The sequence below is a fragment of the Branchiostoma floridae genome, chromosome 17 (genome assembly GCF_000003815.2).
Source record: "Branchiostoma floridae strain S238N-H82 chromosome 17, Bfl_VNyyK, whole genome shotgun sequence".
Lineage (NCBI taxonomy): Eukaryota > Metazoa > Chordata > Leptocardii > Amphioxiformes > Branchiostomatidae > Branchiostoma > Branchiostoma floridae.
The window spans coordinates 17,620,583-17,636,964 of record NC_049995.1 but is presented as its reverse complement, the minus strand read 5'-3'; the positions used below and the strand labels follow the sequence as shown (position 1 = coordinate 17,636,964).

Here is a 16,382-nt window from a genome sequence, read left to right as displayed (position 1 = left end):
CGATGTATGTTAATGTATATATATCCTTTTCATTGTATCTGTTGTAATACTAAACGAAAATTCTTCGATTTTAATTTTCAGTCCCCACCGTATAAGTTGGACTAGCCTTCATTTGATGAAGTCTGGACCAATCAGCGCGCGGTAATCTGACCCCTGCCCCTCGCGCGTGTCATATGACATTCTATCACAAACCTCGCACCTAGCACGGAGCAGGACTTCTTAGTGATCGGATCCTTACAAAATGGTGAGTTTTCCTTCTTTTCTAGACAAATTATCGACAAAAGATGAACCATGATCATGTCTTCCTGAAGGTTAGGAAGTGGAAGTGTTCTAAGGAGAGTTATAAGACGTTCCAGCGTCTTAATAAAAGTCGTCAAGGCTAGACTTTGTGTCTTATAATTACAAGACGCTGTGCCAAGTTTCTGGCGACTCTCCCCATATTTTCGGACCCGCCAAAGTTTTCCTTTCGTTCTCAGTGCCAATAGAAACCGCTTGTCTTGCTGTTTAACCCAACATAAAAATCCAACTATAGCCAAGACTTGTCTGAAGTCAAACCTACCACCAACACCCTGAAAATTCCTAGGATCCCTGTCTAAAAACCTCTGAATTTTACTACAACTTCTTGCTGCATGTTTGCACTAACAGAATGTAAAGTTAGTATATTTTACATTTTCTGTTTAACTTTAACCTAACATGAAAATCCAACTATAACCAAGACTTGTATAAAATCAAACCTACCACCAACACCCAGAAAATTCCTAGGATACCTGTCTAAAAACCTCTGAATTTTACTACAACTTCTTGCTGCATGTTTGCGCTAACAGAATGTAAAGTTAGTATATTTTACATTTTCTGTTTAACTTTAACCTAACATGAAAATCCAACTATAACCAAGACTTGTATAAAATCAAACCTACCACCAACACCCAGAAAATTCCTAGGATCCCTGTCTAAAAACCTCTGAATTTTACTACAACTTCTTGCTGCATGTTTGCGCTAACAGAATGTAAAGTTAGTATATTTTACATTTTCTGTTTAACTTTAACCTAACATGAAAATCCAACTATAACCAAGACTTGTATAAAATCAAACCTACCACCAACACCCAGAAAATTCCTAGGATGTTTTAAAAACCACTGAATTTTACTACAACAAGTACAACATTTCCTGCATGTTTGCAGTATGTAGTATGTTTTACATTTTCTGCTCTGAATGTGAGACGGTATTTCTTTTTTGCCCGCGGAATCGGAGTGGTTTAAAGTTACGGAAACTGTCAAACAATCAAACAAGCAGACTTTGAAGTCCAGACTATGTCCAGTTGTTCATTCAGGATGTGGTTTTGGCGCTTCCCTCCCTAAGTGTTCATTTCAAACAGGCACGGGTTCTCATGCAAATTCTACTCTGATTCGCTTGCCATTCCTTCTTGTCATGTCACAGTGCAACCTATTGTTGTCTGAAACAAGGAATTCTTTTGTCTTAAGAAAATAGCAACGTTCTTAAACTTGAGTCTTCTTCTTTCTTAGAAGTGTTTCCATCCCCCCAGTGTAGGGGTGTGCTTCCTTTTTTGCTAGTTTGTTATTTTAGTGCTTTCTTGTTTGTGTGCTGTTTAAACACTCTTGTTGACACGGTTGCTTCAAATAACACGACATGTTCCCTCGCCTGTGTGGTCCTCTGTTACAGAAAAGGAAGAGAGAAATAGATCTGTGACATACATTTCAGTAAGATACACGGATATCAGAAAGTTCAATATTAATGGTCTGATACAAGTAGACACTCAGATACGCCAAAAAAGAGTCACTCAATTTCGGAAATATGACTTTGGAAAACTAGTAGATGCTAGTCAAAACGTCTGACCGTTTCCAAAATTGTATCCAGTTGCTAGACTAACTGCTTTTGGTACATCTACCTGGATGTCTAACTTTCATTCACGGTACTCATGATCAGACACCAGCTGATTTGTAGTTGGTAAAAACTAAAATGCTTGGTTCAACTCCTTTTGGTTGGGCAGGGTTCTCCCCAGAATCTTTTAGTATAGTGGAGGGGCTGGCAAAAATAACCCGCACCAACGCGCTGCACTTTCATGAAAATGGGTTCATTTTGCAATGACAGAGGGTGTCAAATACTACAAGTATAATATATTGTTGTGATTCCTTTGCTGTGAAGTGGCAAAACGACTATTGTTTTGATCATTGCTCATTCACAAGTTTTTGTAGACAATGCTGACTGGAAATGTGATGCCACTTGGCACAAAAATCTGTGAATTGTCAGTAATTTTAGGGAAAATAGGGAAGAAACACACTAAATTTGAAAAATAGTATAGTGGAGCTGGCTGAGAGTATAGTGGAGGGCCTCCCTTATTCCACCCTCTGGGGAGAACCCTGTTGGGTTCATACCGTAAAAGGCATTTCCTGTACTCCTGTTTGATGTTTGGATTATCACACAGTGATGTTCTGTTAAAGTACAATTAATTGTTTTAAAACTCCTTTGCTACGACTGTTTACCGAAATCCTATTTCCCACCTGTACGTTGCTTTCACGAGTCAATATTAAAATTTAGTGTCGCTCGACTTCCTTCATTTTCACGTGTACTTAAGGTTACGGTGCCACGCCCCCTCTAATGAAGAGTCTTAAGTAAATTGATCGTTAGCACTTAAAAGTTTAAGCATTATACTCTTGAGAAATCAATTAAAAGAAGAGAAAGTGTTAAAACCATGGTCCAAATTCCTTGCTATATAGTATATCAGATATAACTTATTTGTGTTAATTACCATTTACATACAATTTGCATTCAGTGGCAAAGTCTTTGCACAATGTGTTTTTGTTGTTCCAACTTGCAAAATGTGATTTTCTTTATTATTAGGGGAGTCAAAAATGAAACATGTTTGATGTAGATCATGTGATCCAATCATATGTCTATGACATCACTGTGCCAGGTGTTTTTCAGCTTTGGAAATATTGAATGAAAATATTGTTATCTTGTGTATACAGCAGTAAAGATTTCTATTAGACAAATACCAATGATCATAGACTTCAATACTACTATGTACATAATCTACTGTTTGTAAAACAGGTCCTACCTTTTGGATGATTTGATTTTAAGCTAAAGCAGTCAGACTTTTATCCATGTATTACTAATGTTACCTCTAAAATATGTTGCACGCATTTGTATGCAAAATTAGGCCCAAATGCTTAATCAGCTATAAATTAAAGTAGATTACAGTTTTTAAAAAGTATCCAGGAAAACTATAATTTCTAAATGACAAAACATAGCAATGTACCATGAAATTTGGTCTTAAAAATGGTACAATAGGGGTATTCTGTTGACAACTTGTGTTTTCCAGATATGGAAATATTGATTACTATTAAAATATCAGGTCAGCATTGTGTAGATAGTTCCATATGCTTTCTATAATACAAGTAACATTTGATAATAGACAATACTACTATTATAATAATGTTATACACATACTAGTAGATACTATTTGTATAAATAAGTCCTACATTTTGGAAAGTAAAACAGTCAGATTTTATCCATGTCCATGTGATATGTTCAGCATACATGTCAAATTGCTTCGAGTTTATTCAGGCTCAAATCCTTACTCATCTATTTGTATATCAAAGTAAATCACAGATTTCAAAAAGTATTCAGGAAAACTATAATTTTATACTTTAAAAGTTAAATGATAAATCATAGCAATGTACCAAGAAACTGGGTTAAACTAAAAGAAACATGAGCAGAAGAAAGAATACTTTTTGATATTTATATTTATATGTTATAGCTACATTACTAGTAGCACAGAATGGGCATGAAAATGCAATAACACAAGCATGAAGCAAACAATTAATGTTCCGATGGTACTGGAAGTCTTGTCATGTTGTCCCATCAGGCCTGTTCTGGTGGTGACTTGTCCTTGGCAGGTTCGGGGGCATTCCTCTGATTTTTGGCAGGCCGGTGCGACTGTTGATCTTTGCCGAGAGGTCGCGCCAGGTCACGTCTACGGAAACTCATTACCCCCGCCCCCCTCTAGTGTCGTCTTTTAAAATAGGACATGATCGTTGGTCAGGCGGGCAGTTCTGATTCATTAGATCAGGTTTATTTTAGGCGTTGAGCTGGGTTTCTTTCGACCGCAAATTGCTCACGAATATATGCTGTTTCCATTGAACATGTTGGGATGGACAAAATTGTACAAATTCTAAATTTTAAGATGATTTCTGTTTAAAGTTAGGTCCACTGTACCATCGGTTATTGTTAGGTTAAAAAAAGCTCTTCCCACACCATTTAGTAAGTACTGTAAGTGCAGAAACATTCAAGGTAGTTTTATGTTCACGATTTTTTTGGTAGCCACAACTACAACAGACAACCTTCTGTACCAGAACCTCTGTTAAGTGTGGCAGAAACATCAGCAAGTTGATGGTGGCCACCTAAACACTAAGAAGAAGAAGAAGAAGAAGCCACGTCACTGTGAACTCAAAACCACAAATATTTTCCTATATGGCAGTGTGTGACTACAGTACTAGTATATGGCACTACTGCGAACTCAAAGGTCAAATCCATTTTCCCACTTTTGTGAAATTGAATCCCTGCGAACTTAAATTACTAATATATCAGGTTTCTATATAGCCCATAGGCCTCACAGTATAATCTATGATACCATAAGCGCTGCATGTAGGGAGTATGGCCAACAAGCTGCACCGAACTGTCTGTGTATAGCCAGTATGCATCAGAGTCTTTCAGACTATGATGCCTAGGAAAGGTTGGTTGATTGATGGATGGATGGATGGATGGATGGCAGATTAGTTGATTAGTTGATATTATCTGTATCTGTATCTATATAGCTGGTATAACTACCCTTCGGCGTAACACACCAGCTTCGCAGGCACGCCGCGCGGCAGCAGCTGGTTATATTACACATAAGTGCCCGTCACACCTAACTTTTGCACATCGATCTGCAAGCGTTCTTTAAACCTATCCAGAGAAGATGCCCCTACTGTTAGCACAACAACAGGGGGCTACTTCTGAAGGAACTATATGAAGTGAACACTTCTGGGTTAGGCACGATCTAGACACGTTTTTTCCCGATATCGGCGAGCCAACAACCTCTCGCCGACACCTTTTTTTCAGCGTCTAGATGGAACTGCAATATCGCCATAAAGATATCGGGAAAATTTCTCCCGAAAGGTCCGGACCATTCGTACGATAGCTTAGCAGGGGTCCCCGATAGCTTAGCGGGGGTCCCTGACAGCTTCAGCGCGCGTGTAGATGTGTCCCGACTTCAGGAGGGCTCATTAGCTTATAAAGCGGGCTCGTTAGGCTATATAGCTGTTTATGACTGCAAGCGCCACTGGTGTCCCGTCCCCAACGTTCTAGATCCCTCCCGACATCTCCACAGATATCGGTAAAAACTGTGTCTAGATTGGGCCTTAGTTGCCCCGCCCCTTCAGATGAAGCCCACTCTTCCCATGATATTTTCCCTCCCCTGCCATGCCTCACCTGAGACAGAACCTGCCCCAAACAGAGACCTCCTTGTCTTTGGCTCCACCTGAGGAGAAAGTACTCAAAATACCTGGTAAGCCGACACCAACCTGGGTAGGGTCAGGGGGATGTGTGGGTAACACAGTAGGGGGAATTCACTGGTCGACTGTACTGTATGTGGATTGGGAGACTTTCACATTGTAGTACCACAGATTTTGGGGTGACTTAACTGCAAATTCATAATAAATAACATACACCATAGACTTGAAACAATTATTGTTGTCAAGTGTACATGCAATAGTACAATGTAAATGCATTTGGAAGTGATTTTCACTTAAGAGAGGAAAGACGAATCACCGTAAATATTTTCAGATTTACTGTGTGTGATTCAATAAAATCTGAATAACTGAGCTTGTGTCAGGAGCAAAGTAAAATTACAAGTTAGAGTCATCTGAGATAACATGGTTTCTTATACCAGGCTGTAGTGTTATTCATTGCTGCAATAAATCTCCTTTTTCAACAGGCTTTTTGAGGTTTCATTTCATTTTTCCCTGGGGCTACAGCCTGTTTTTTTGGGGACCCTGGATGACAAATACCATCTAACTCGAACAGCAAGATACTGATAATTTTGTTTAGTATCTGTACCTAGTTGTATTATGAAAGTATTCATCACCATCCAGTTTCCCATACTTGTAGCCTTTCTGGAGAACAAAGAAGACCTTGTTAAGGGGAGGGGAGGGTGGCAGCAAAGCTCCTCGCACAACAGTTTACTCAGATCAGCTTTGGGTGGGAAATACGGGTGGAGTAGAGTGTCTGGTTACGCAGTTGAGGATCGGGTTACCAGGTGTATCAACCACTTCCCTCATCTCACCTGGTCTGGGACAGCTTAGACCTTTAAAGTTTGATACTGTGAGAAGTATAGTTTACAGTATGTTCAGCCAACTTCAGGTGTGCAAGGAATGACTACTAGTGGTACTACATGTAGTATTTATAGGACAATTCTTGTAACTATGCTGAGCTTATAAGATGAATACAAGTCATGATGGTAATGATTTCAGCACTTGCCACGTGGCGCGTTGGTACACCCGATCCCTCGATCTCGGAAGTTAAGCAACGCGCGGTCCGGATAGTGCTTGGATGGGAGTCCCCAACCAAGGACGTCCGGATTGCTGTAGCCTCATGAAGCTTTCCACGAAATTGTCTTCCGGGAGGGACGTAAAACGGGGGTCCCGTGCTCGAGGAGGTGCCTCGACCACGTTAAACAGCCTCCTTACCCACACCAAGGAGGTTAAAAATGTTTTTTTTAACCTCCTTGCCCACACTTTGGGTGCCTACTAGTACTGGCTGCAAAATACACCCGATATTATTATATGATTTATGTGTTGTAATTTGTAGCTGTTATATGAAAGATTATGGTAGTTGATGAAGCCCCCTGCTGTAGTGATTGCACTAAACTGTGTGGCCCAAGGGCTACAGAAATAGTAATGGGCACCAACCTATATGGCAAAAAGTGTAGGATGAGAGAAATAAACACTGTTTAAGTGGCACCAGTTCACAAATGAAGATAGTAATTAATGATCTTGTAATAGAAAATATTTGTCATGATTCTCAAATTGGACATCTGAGTGGTACTCAGTGGCTGTCTAAATAAGGAGAGGCCCCCATCAGTGGTCAGGGCAGGCCAGAAGTGCCCGAAGGAAAAAATCCACAGGTGTGCCATTTAATTATTACCTACACAGGACAGGATGCATATCGTTAACACAAGAATGTTAATTATACCATTAGGATTCTTTTCATTATAATTAAGACTGTGAGTGTAACTATTTTTAGCAGATGACACTTGTTAGGCTTTCCGTGTACAGTAAATTGATTAATTATAAAATGTTGCCTTTCTAGTTTTGCGGTATTTTTAGTTGTTATGATTATTTCGTCCCAAATTCATAATGTTGTCAAATGAAAATAAGTCAGCCTTCTATGACAACTCTGCAACAGAATAGTTTCAACCAAATTTGAACAACAGGAAAGCCAGCTTTTTCCTTCTCCTATAAACCATAAGAAATTCACAGTAGTTCACCCTAAGGCTTGTCTTTGTCCTTTGAAAGATATTTGTTTTCTGAACAAATTATAGACACATGTTTTGTATTTAATGACACAGATTCTAGGCCCTCGTCACCATTAGTGTTTGTCTGTAAAGTAGTCCACTGTGTTCTGCTGCCTACATTGGTTTGAACCCCCTTTAGGCTTTCTTGAAATCCCTCCACTTAAAGCAGATTAAGTAGATTAATTAGATAATTATACCTAATCATCAGCTATTGGTTCTGCTAATACCAACATCAAAAACAGTACAAATCTATTCGTACCATTACTGTGTCAATGCTAACTGTTGTTTTTAGACAACCTTTTCACATATAACTATTATAAGTTGCTCCACAATCATAATTTTTTTGCAGATCGTTAGATTTTAACGTTTTAGTTAATGACAAATATATGCACATGTGTAGGTAATTCTAGGTCAGTTTGAGTTTAGTGACCTCTGTATTGTTGTAATTACATAGAAAACCTTTTTTTCAGAATTTGGCCCTATGATCATAAATTTTTGCGGATCAATATATATTCTAACTTTCCAGTAAATGACAGAATTATGTACAGGTGTACCAGTAGATAATTCTGGGTCAGCTAGGGTTCAGTGACCCCTGTATTACTATTAGCAATTAAAGTTCGTTGACCCCTATTCAGTCCCACCAATCACCAGTGGATATGTCAACAACACATGTACGTATATTTGTATATACATGCGCAGTCTAAATGAGGGATAGTTTAATTGATGTGTATTTAATATGTATACTAGACTGCCTAACCTAATTATAAGTTAGTCTCTATAGGAAGGCTTATATATAGCGCTGGTGGTACAGATACACAATATATAGTAAGAATTAATAATTGTTACATTTTTCCAACATTAACCCTTAAACTGCTGGAGTTTCAGCACTATAAAATGCAATAAGTGCCAGGGTTGGCTGCTGACCTCCAAAAAGAACCCCCGAACAAGGCTGAAGTCCCTAACTTCCGGGGTTCGTGCGTTTCGCGGGCGCAAAGTTGCTCCTTCGGGGGAATACGCTATCCCGGATATATCCAGGCACGGCACACGGCATGTATATGTGTGCCGGATATATCCGGGTTTGGCAGTTTAAGGGTTTAGTTTTGGACATCGATTAAGAGATTTACTACATTTGTTAGTAGATTTATTAGGACTCGATGCAATCTGTATCTCTGTTGTATTTTATCTGACCCTTACCTCCCTCGTGACCTCATTAAAAAGCAACCTGTAGGTCGGTTTGAGCTTCTCATGAATAAATAAAGGTTCAAACAGACAATTATTGTAACAGTTCTTCTTGGAAAAAAATGTAATTTAATTTCCAAAATTCCAAATCTATGTATTATACAAGTGAGTTAACTGATAACTCTGCTCTGACTGGTAATTTTCATAGGTCAAGGGTTGCAAAGTTCAGTGCCCTTTCTAAAGGGACAATAGTCGGAGCAAAGTCTACATTTCATTGTGTAACATTATCTAAAGGAAGTAAGACTGTAAGGTTTTCCTTCTCTATCATTTTACCTGTCTACAAAGAGTAGCAGGCTAGAATTGGAAAATGTTCAAAAGGAAGGGAAAGGAGGTGACTTTGATAGGTTTTGTATTAATATGTACCTGTAACTAGCTCATCAGATTAACTGTTTGTGTTGGATTTATAATTATGTAAAGGTACTCTGATCGTGCAATTTTGCATGTAGAAAAAAACTCTGACTTAATATCATACCTTTGCTTTGCAGCTGTCTTGTGTTGTGTCTCAATATTAATTATGCTCTCATTCCCCATATATCAATGTGTCAATAACTTTTTTCATTTTAATAATATTCTCCTCTGGTGACACCAGCTTTGAAGGCATAGAGAGAGGCAGCAGCTGGTTACATTGTATTTATTCATTTCTAATCAGATTCATTTGTTTGGCTGTACAATTAGCCAATATTACCCAACTAGCCATTGGTTACAAATATTATACGTGTGCTGTATGTTGTAATATATACAATAATGTACTGAACAACCCATCACACCTATTCTAAGCCAAGACGTCTTCCTCTGTTTCTTCAGGCGTCCTCAGGAGACAAGAAGGAGCACCTGTACAAGATCCTGGTGATCGGAGACCTGGGGACGGGAAAAACCTCCATCATCAAGAGATACGTGCACCAGTTCTTCTCTCAGCACTACAGGGCTACTGTATCCTTTTACTAAGTTTTCTGTGCATGTAAATACTACTGATGGTATAAATTCAGAGGGGTGTCCCTGTAGCTTAAGTCTGGTTAATATACTAGTAACTTAAGGAAGACTTCCATCATCAAGAGATACGTGCACCTGTTCTTCTCACAGCACTACAGGGCCACTGTATCCTTCTACTGGGTTTTCACTGGGAGAAATTTCCAAAATATATTACTGACGGTATAGATTCCGAGGGAAGCCTGTTCCTGTAGCTAACCTCAGCCTGGTAGCCTTGAAACAACCAGAGGGGCGAGTAGAACAGAAAGAAACAACATGCCCCCACCCGGGATCAAACCCGGGGTGGCAGATTACAAGTCATGGCCGCTATCGCTGTCACCACAAAAGCTCTAGAGCCCTTGGGCAAGGACAGTAGGCGGTACTTGAATACCACTCTGTTACAGTCTCATGGTTGAGCTCTTGAAGATCCTAGTTCTGCCTTTTGGTAAGTTTTCACATAGGACAAACTGAACTGAACTTACAAAGTAATAAGCTTACTCTGAATTAATATCAACTTTGACATAATTTTTTTTGGATGTGGCAGTATTCTGGCACCGGATGGAGTTATGAAAATTTAATCAATCATGTTATAACATTTGATAGTTTTGGTTTGCAAAACTTGAGAATGAATTTCATAAGGGTGCTAGTTACCACATAAAGGTTAAAATTTGGAACTAAATTACGTCATTATGAGTGAATGGTACAATATTTTGTTTGTGGTCCCTGACCTTCAGACCACAGATTGGGGTGGACTTCGCCCTGAAGGTCATCAACTGGGATGCGGACACACTGATCAGGTTACAACTATGGGACATCGCAGGTAAAAGTTTCATCCATTGATTCTTAAAGCAAAATAAAACATAGCTGGTGCAGTCGACATGTGGGTAGAGCAAGGTTGTAGCCAGCACCTGTCCTCCTACATGTATATAATAAAAAAGAAATAAGTCCTTTGAAGGAATTTTGCAGCTGGGGACTGAAAAAAGTTTTCCCCATTCTGTCCCCTGGGACAGACAAAAATTGATATGTAAAGATATAAAAAAAAAACCATGTGTTCTTCTTCACCAAAACAAATGCCATTGAACAGCTTAGTCTACAAGCAAAATTTGCACCTCAAAATACAGGAAAAAGTGTTTCAGACGGTCTTGATTTAAAGATTTTCTGGGACCCAGACCCCCTAGAAATGACACGCAACGTCACGCCATGCCGGTGCTCGATAGGATTCCCATTCAAAATCAAGGGGACTGAAAATGATTTCGGGCTGGCTACAACCCTGGGGTAGAGTCTTTGCCTTGCATTCATGATCATGATCAGTAGGTCTTTAGTTTGATCCCCGGCTGAGTCATACCATACACTTTGAACATGATACATGCTGCATTCTCTCCTTGGTACTGAGCACTAATGATGAAGAGTACTAGTGTGGGAGTTAAACACACAGCACTAGAAATTCTACCAGGAGAGGACCAGCCTCCTGCTATAGTGACTTGCACAAATGCGTGGCCCAAGGGCTCACATACTAGTACAGAAATGGAGATTGGCACCATGCTTAAGCATCTGTCAAATACACTCAGATGCATGGGCAACTTGACCCTTTTTGAATGATTTAATGTAGAAATTTGGCATTTGCGAACAGCTGCTTTTCAACTGTAAAAAAATTGATAGTTTAAATTTTCACATTTTACAATTGATTGGAATCATGTGAAGTATAGCTGCTGAGTTTTCAACATATTTGTCAGTTTAAATTTCAGCACAAATAGATTGAAATTTCTACTTACCATTTTTCTACATGCGGAACTCTGCTTGGGCACAACTGTTATTAGCAAAATATGTCATCATTTTAATGATACAGTCACTTTAAGTGTACTATTTTTTGTGTGTAAAATACAGGACAAGAGCGGTTCGGCAACATGACCAGAGTATACTACAAGGAGGCAGTAGGGGCGTTTGTAGTGTTCGACGTCACGAGAGCATCGACCTTCGAGGCCGTCTCCAAGTGGAAAAACGACCTTGACAGCAAAGTTCAGCTTCCCAACGGCCAGTCCATTCCTGCTGTCTTATTGGCCAATAAGGTGAGAAAACTTTTCTACAAGATCTGTATCTGTATCTATATGTATATATACAATCATGTACTAGCTGGTATTTCTGCCCCTTGGCTCAACACACCGGCTTTGCAGACTTTGAGCGGGCTTTCTTTGGGGGGGCAGGGCAGGAAGGGAGTTTTGCCCTGATTCCCCTACAAACTCCCTTCCACGGCAGACTCCTTTCCTATGCATACTTCCTTTCCCAACATCAGAGAACCAACATTGAAAATTGTGAACCAGCGTACAGCCAGCCCTGTTGGAATCCCCAATCGAAATCTGTGAAGGAGGCTAGGCTTTTGTATAATTATGTATCTGTGTTGCCGGTACCTATATCTGTTTAAACTGTGTCTGTGTAGAAATGACTCTAATTTGAGAATTTTCTGTCTCAGTGTGACCAGGCAAAGGAAGGCATGGTAAACAACACATCTCACATAGACTCATGTTTATGTTGATGTTTATATTTGTGTTTATGTTTGTGTATATGTTTTTGTTTCAGTGTGACCAGGCAAAGGAAGGCATGGTAAACAACACGTCCCAGATGGACGAGTACTGTAAGGAGAAAAGTTTCATCGGTTGGTTCGAGACGTCTGCCAAGGAGAATATCAACATAGACGAGGCCGCCAGATATCTCGTCACAAGGGTAGGTCTTATTATCTCATGAAAAATGGTCAAGGTCAAGTTTGGGCCCCCTGGTTTGTCATTAGCTTGTGACATAAGAGATACATGGTGTATGTTTGGACCCCCTAGCAGGTTACTCTGGAACTGCAAGGGTGGTTTTGTCGAAATCTCGTAGGGAGGATAACTAAACAAGGGAATGACAAATTTACATGATATTTCTATTTTTGGGGGAGGTGTTTTCAAGGTTCCTTAGTTCTAGAATGGGTCCTATAAATATATGTATATCATCTGATCAAAATAAAAGCTATATGTACAGTAGATGCTAACCTCATTTAAAGTATGCACCCCAACTTTGGCAACAACTTGCAACACCTTTCAAATTTTGAAAAGTTAAAAAAGTACACACTTTATGTGAGAAAATTTTTTTTTCTCGAACAATATCTCATTTTGTTCTCAATCATAGATACTAGCGAATGACAAGGCGAACACTTACAATGTTATTTTGTTGTGTTCCCATTACAGATATTAGCGAACGACAAGGCGAACAGTTACGATGTTATTTTGTTGTGTTCCCATTACAGATATTAGCGAACGACAAGGCGAACAGTTACGATGTTATTTTGTTGTGTTCCCATTACAGATACTAGCGAACGACAAGGCGAACACTTACGATGTTATTTTGTTGTGTTCCCATTACAGATACTAGCGAACGACAAGGCCAACAGTTACGATGTTATTTTGTTGTGTTCCCATTACAGATACTAGCGAATGACAAGGCGGCCAGTTACGATGTTATTTTGTTGTGTTCCCATTACAGATACTAGCGAACGACAAGGCGAACAGTTACGATGTTATTTTGTTGTGTTCCCATTACAGATACTAGCGAATGACAAGGCGAACAGTTACGATGTTATTTTGTTGTGTTCCCATTACAGATACTAGCGAATGACAAGGCGAACAGTTACGATGTTATTTTGTTGTGTTCCCATCACAGATACTAGCGAATGACAAGGCGAACAGTTACGACGATCAAGTGGACAAAGACAAGATCATGCTGGACGGAACAACCACAGATGAGCCAGAAGGGCGGGGCAGCTGTTGCTAATGGCAACTCGTTATAGCTCTGTAATTAGCACTAATTAGCCAACAAGGACATTTTTGCATTTTCATAAGTTCACCCATGTCCAGTAAAAGATGCGATTTTCGAAATAAGATTTTTCTACCCTTGCATATGGAATGGTGCTAGGGCCTACCAAATTGTTGGCTATTATGTCTCTGGCCTTCGTCATGTAGAATGACCATTGCTGGTTGAGTCACATGACACGCAGGGTTGTCTCCTGAAGTAATTTTCCCCCATCCCACCGTTCGCTTGGGAACCTTATTAGTTTGTATTGTTAGATCTGTCATTTTAAGGTAAAAAAAAGATTTTTATCAGTTTCTTGTCTATGACACTGTCTGACCTGTCACAAAATTGACACTTGCAGGTAGTGGATCATTCGAACTGAAGAAGGCTGGAGATACAGCCATGAAATATGAAACTTGTTGACCTCCGTTTACCAGTCAGAAAAAACTTGAATATTTCAATTGAATGAGACTTTTCACTTTACTTAGGGTTGAAGCAGAAGTAGACCTAGAAGGAACACTGTCATGCTAGCATATACATGTACCTTGTAAATTTTGAAGGCTTAATCATGTAAATTGTAAGGAAAATAGTTGACTTTCATAATGCAACCTTCAAGTTTACAAAGAATCATCATGATGATCACAGTGCTGTGGTGACTCTGGCCCAAGTTGACATTAAGTAATTATGATGTTAAACAACCATTAGGTACACTGTAACCATATTCAATTATGATTGCGATTGGTATGGGGTTATTATCATGATATAACCCCCTTGAGATTCTGAATATGATGTGAGACAGGGCTCTAGCCAGCTCGACATTTTTTTCCGTCAGCCATTTCCTTTGTCGCGAAAACACTATTCCAGGAGTTAGAGAGACTGAACTGAGACCTTGAAAAACGGGTTTTAATGAGATTATCGTATGTGAAAGGGCACCGACACACATTATCAACAATCATAACAATAGCAAAACAAACAGTGTGTGGCTTTTACGGCCGTGGACGGCGTCTCCAAGCAGCCTGTAGCTTCCACCAAGGAGCTTTTATCAGATTTTTGTCCGTCAAAGTTGACGGATTGGTTTAAAAAATTTTCCGTCAGACGCAACAAATTTCCGTCAATTGACGGGAAAGCGGACGCTGGCTAGAGCCCTGATGTGAGAAAGTACCAACATTAGGATATGACAGGCATTTTATAATTATCATCACTGACGATAGCCAGATGGGTCCTCTCATTTTTGATAGTTGACGCCTTGCGATTCAGTAAGACTTCTTGCGGTGCATTAATTTGCCCTATAGAATCATACATTGTTGCATACCAGTGGCACAGGGCTTTAGCCAGCTCGAAATTTTTTTCCGTCAGCCAATTACAATCGTCGGGAAAACCGCAAAAATTAATTAGAAGGACTGAACTGAGACCTGGAAAAACGGGTTTTAATGAGATTATCGTATGCGAAAGGGCGCCGACACACATTGTCCACAATCATAACAATAGCAAAACAAACAGTGTGTGGCTTTTAACGGCCGTGGACAGCGTCCCCAAGCCGCCTGTAGCTTCTACCAAGGATTTTTGTCCGTCAAGGTTGACGGATTGGTTTTAAAAATTTTCCGTCAGACGCAGCACATTTCCGTCAATTGACGGAAAAACGGACGCTGGCTAGAGCCCTGCAGTGGCATAACGTTTCTTAACACACTGTTTTTATAACTGAAAGCTAGCCAAAATTTGGTTGTGCCTATGCATGCATGATGCAAGAAATCATGATCGTGCACCAAACTGTATACAATGTTTTCTTTGGTCATCTTTAGATAGCTACAACATTGATTTTAAAATAATTTTGAATGTTACCATTATAATTAATAGATAATGTTACGTATCGCATTATCACATCCTTTATATCTACTGCTAAATACTCTGTAAAAAGTAATTTGGAAACAAACCTCTTGGACCGCAACCTCTTGCCTATACATGATATGTACTACAGTTTTGTATTAAGCTGACTGTTACATTATTTGAAGTACGTGTAGAAAAAGTGTAACAAAATTTCACTCAAAGTTACCCGTGACCAAGTATGAGTGGTGCCTTCAAAACGTGTCGCTTTGGAAAGTATTGTGACGGTCATTCTTTTGTGATGAAGCACTGTACTTGAAAGTTTTAACAAGACTTGAAAAAGATAACAACAAATTTTCCATTTTATTAGGTTGAACAGTGCTCTTTGAATGGACAGTATGCAAGTCAGTATCATTTTATGGCCTTGCTGTATCTTTTAATGATCTTGCCAATGTATATCTTGATGATATTAAGTAGTTAGAATTATGGCATTGTAGATGTTTGATGGAAATTGTTTTTATGAAATTTGTATAAAAGTGCTTAATATTAACTAACCAATGGTTTTTGTATGCGAGTACATATGATTTGATTAAGGGGGAAAGTTGACGGGATGAAGTTTTTAACATGCCATCATGATATGTATTCTGTGTGTATATTTTCTCTTGGATTTGTACTTTCAACATTTAAGACAAAAGCTTGAAGGGAAAATGTTATTTTGTGAAACACATTTCCGAGACCATATCCGTATTGTATTGCTTGAAATAGAATTAGAAACCGCCAAATTTGCTACAGTTAAAGACATGCCAGGTTTCTAGTACCTCAATATACTGGTAAGTAACAGCTAGATACATGCACAATATTGTGCTGTCCCCTTATACCTACAGGAAGGTTTTTTAAAAATTAGAAAATTTTAATGTAAGGGGTATGGCATTGCAATAAACATGTATATCAATGTACCGAAGGA

General features: G+C 39.2%; 1 protein-coding gene across 3 annotated transcripts; it reads left to right on the top strand.

The window, feature by feature from the left end:
- Nucleotides 1–111: 111 nt before the first annotated feature.
- Nucleotides 112–14,393, top strand: LOC118404601 (ras-related protein Rab-32-like). Of its 3 annotated transcripts, none has more exons than XM_035803809.1 (6): nt 112–244; nt 9,617–9,742; nt 10,520–10,598; nt 11,663–11,844; nt 12,353–12,496; nt 13,469–14,393. In XM_035803809.1, exons 1-6 carry the CDS (start codon nt 242–244, stop codon nt 13,577–13,579), a joined length of 645 nt encoding a protein of 214 aa, XP_035659702.1. In that variant the 5' UTR covers nt 112–241; the 3' UTR covers nt 13,580–14,393. The 3 variants fall into 3 exon arrangements, with proteins under 3 accessions (XP_035659702.1, XP_035659704.1, XP_035659703.1); XM_035803811.1 differs by lacking the exon at nt 13,469–14,393 and adding an exon at nt 13,351–13,431; XM_035803810.1 differs by lacking the exon at nt 13,469–14,393 and adding an exon at nt 13,174–13,258.
- Nucleotides 14,394–16,382: the final 1,989 nt, after the last annotated feature.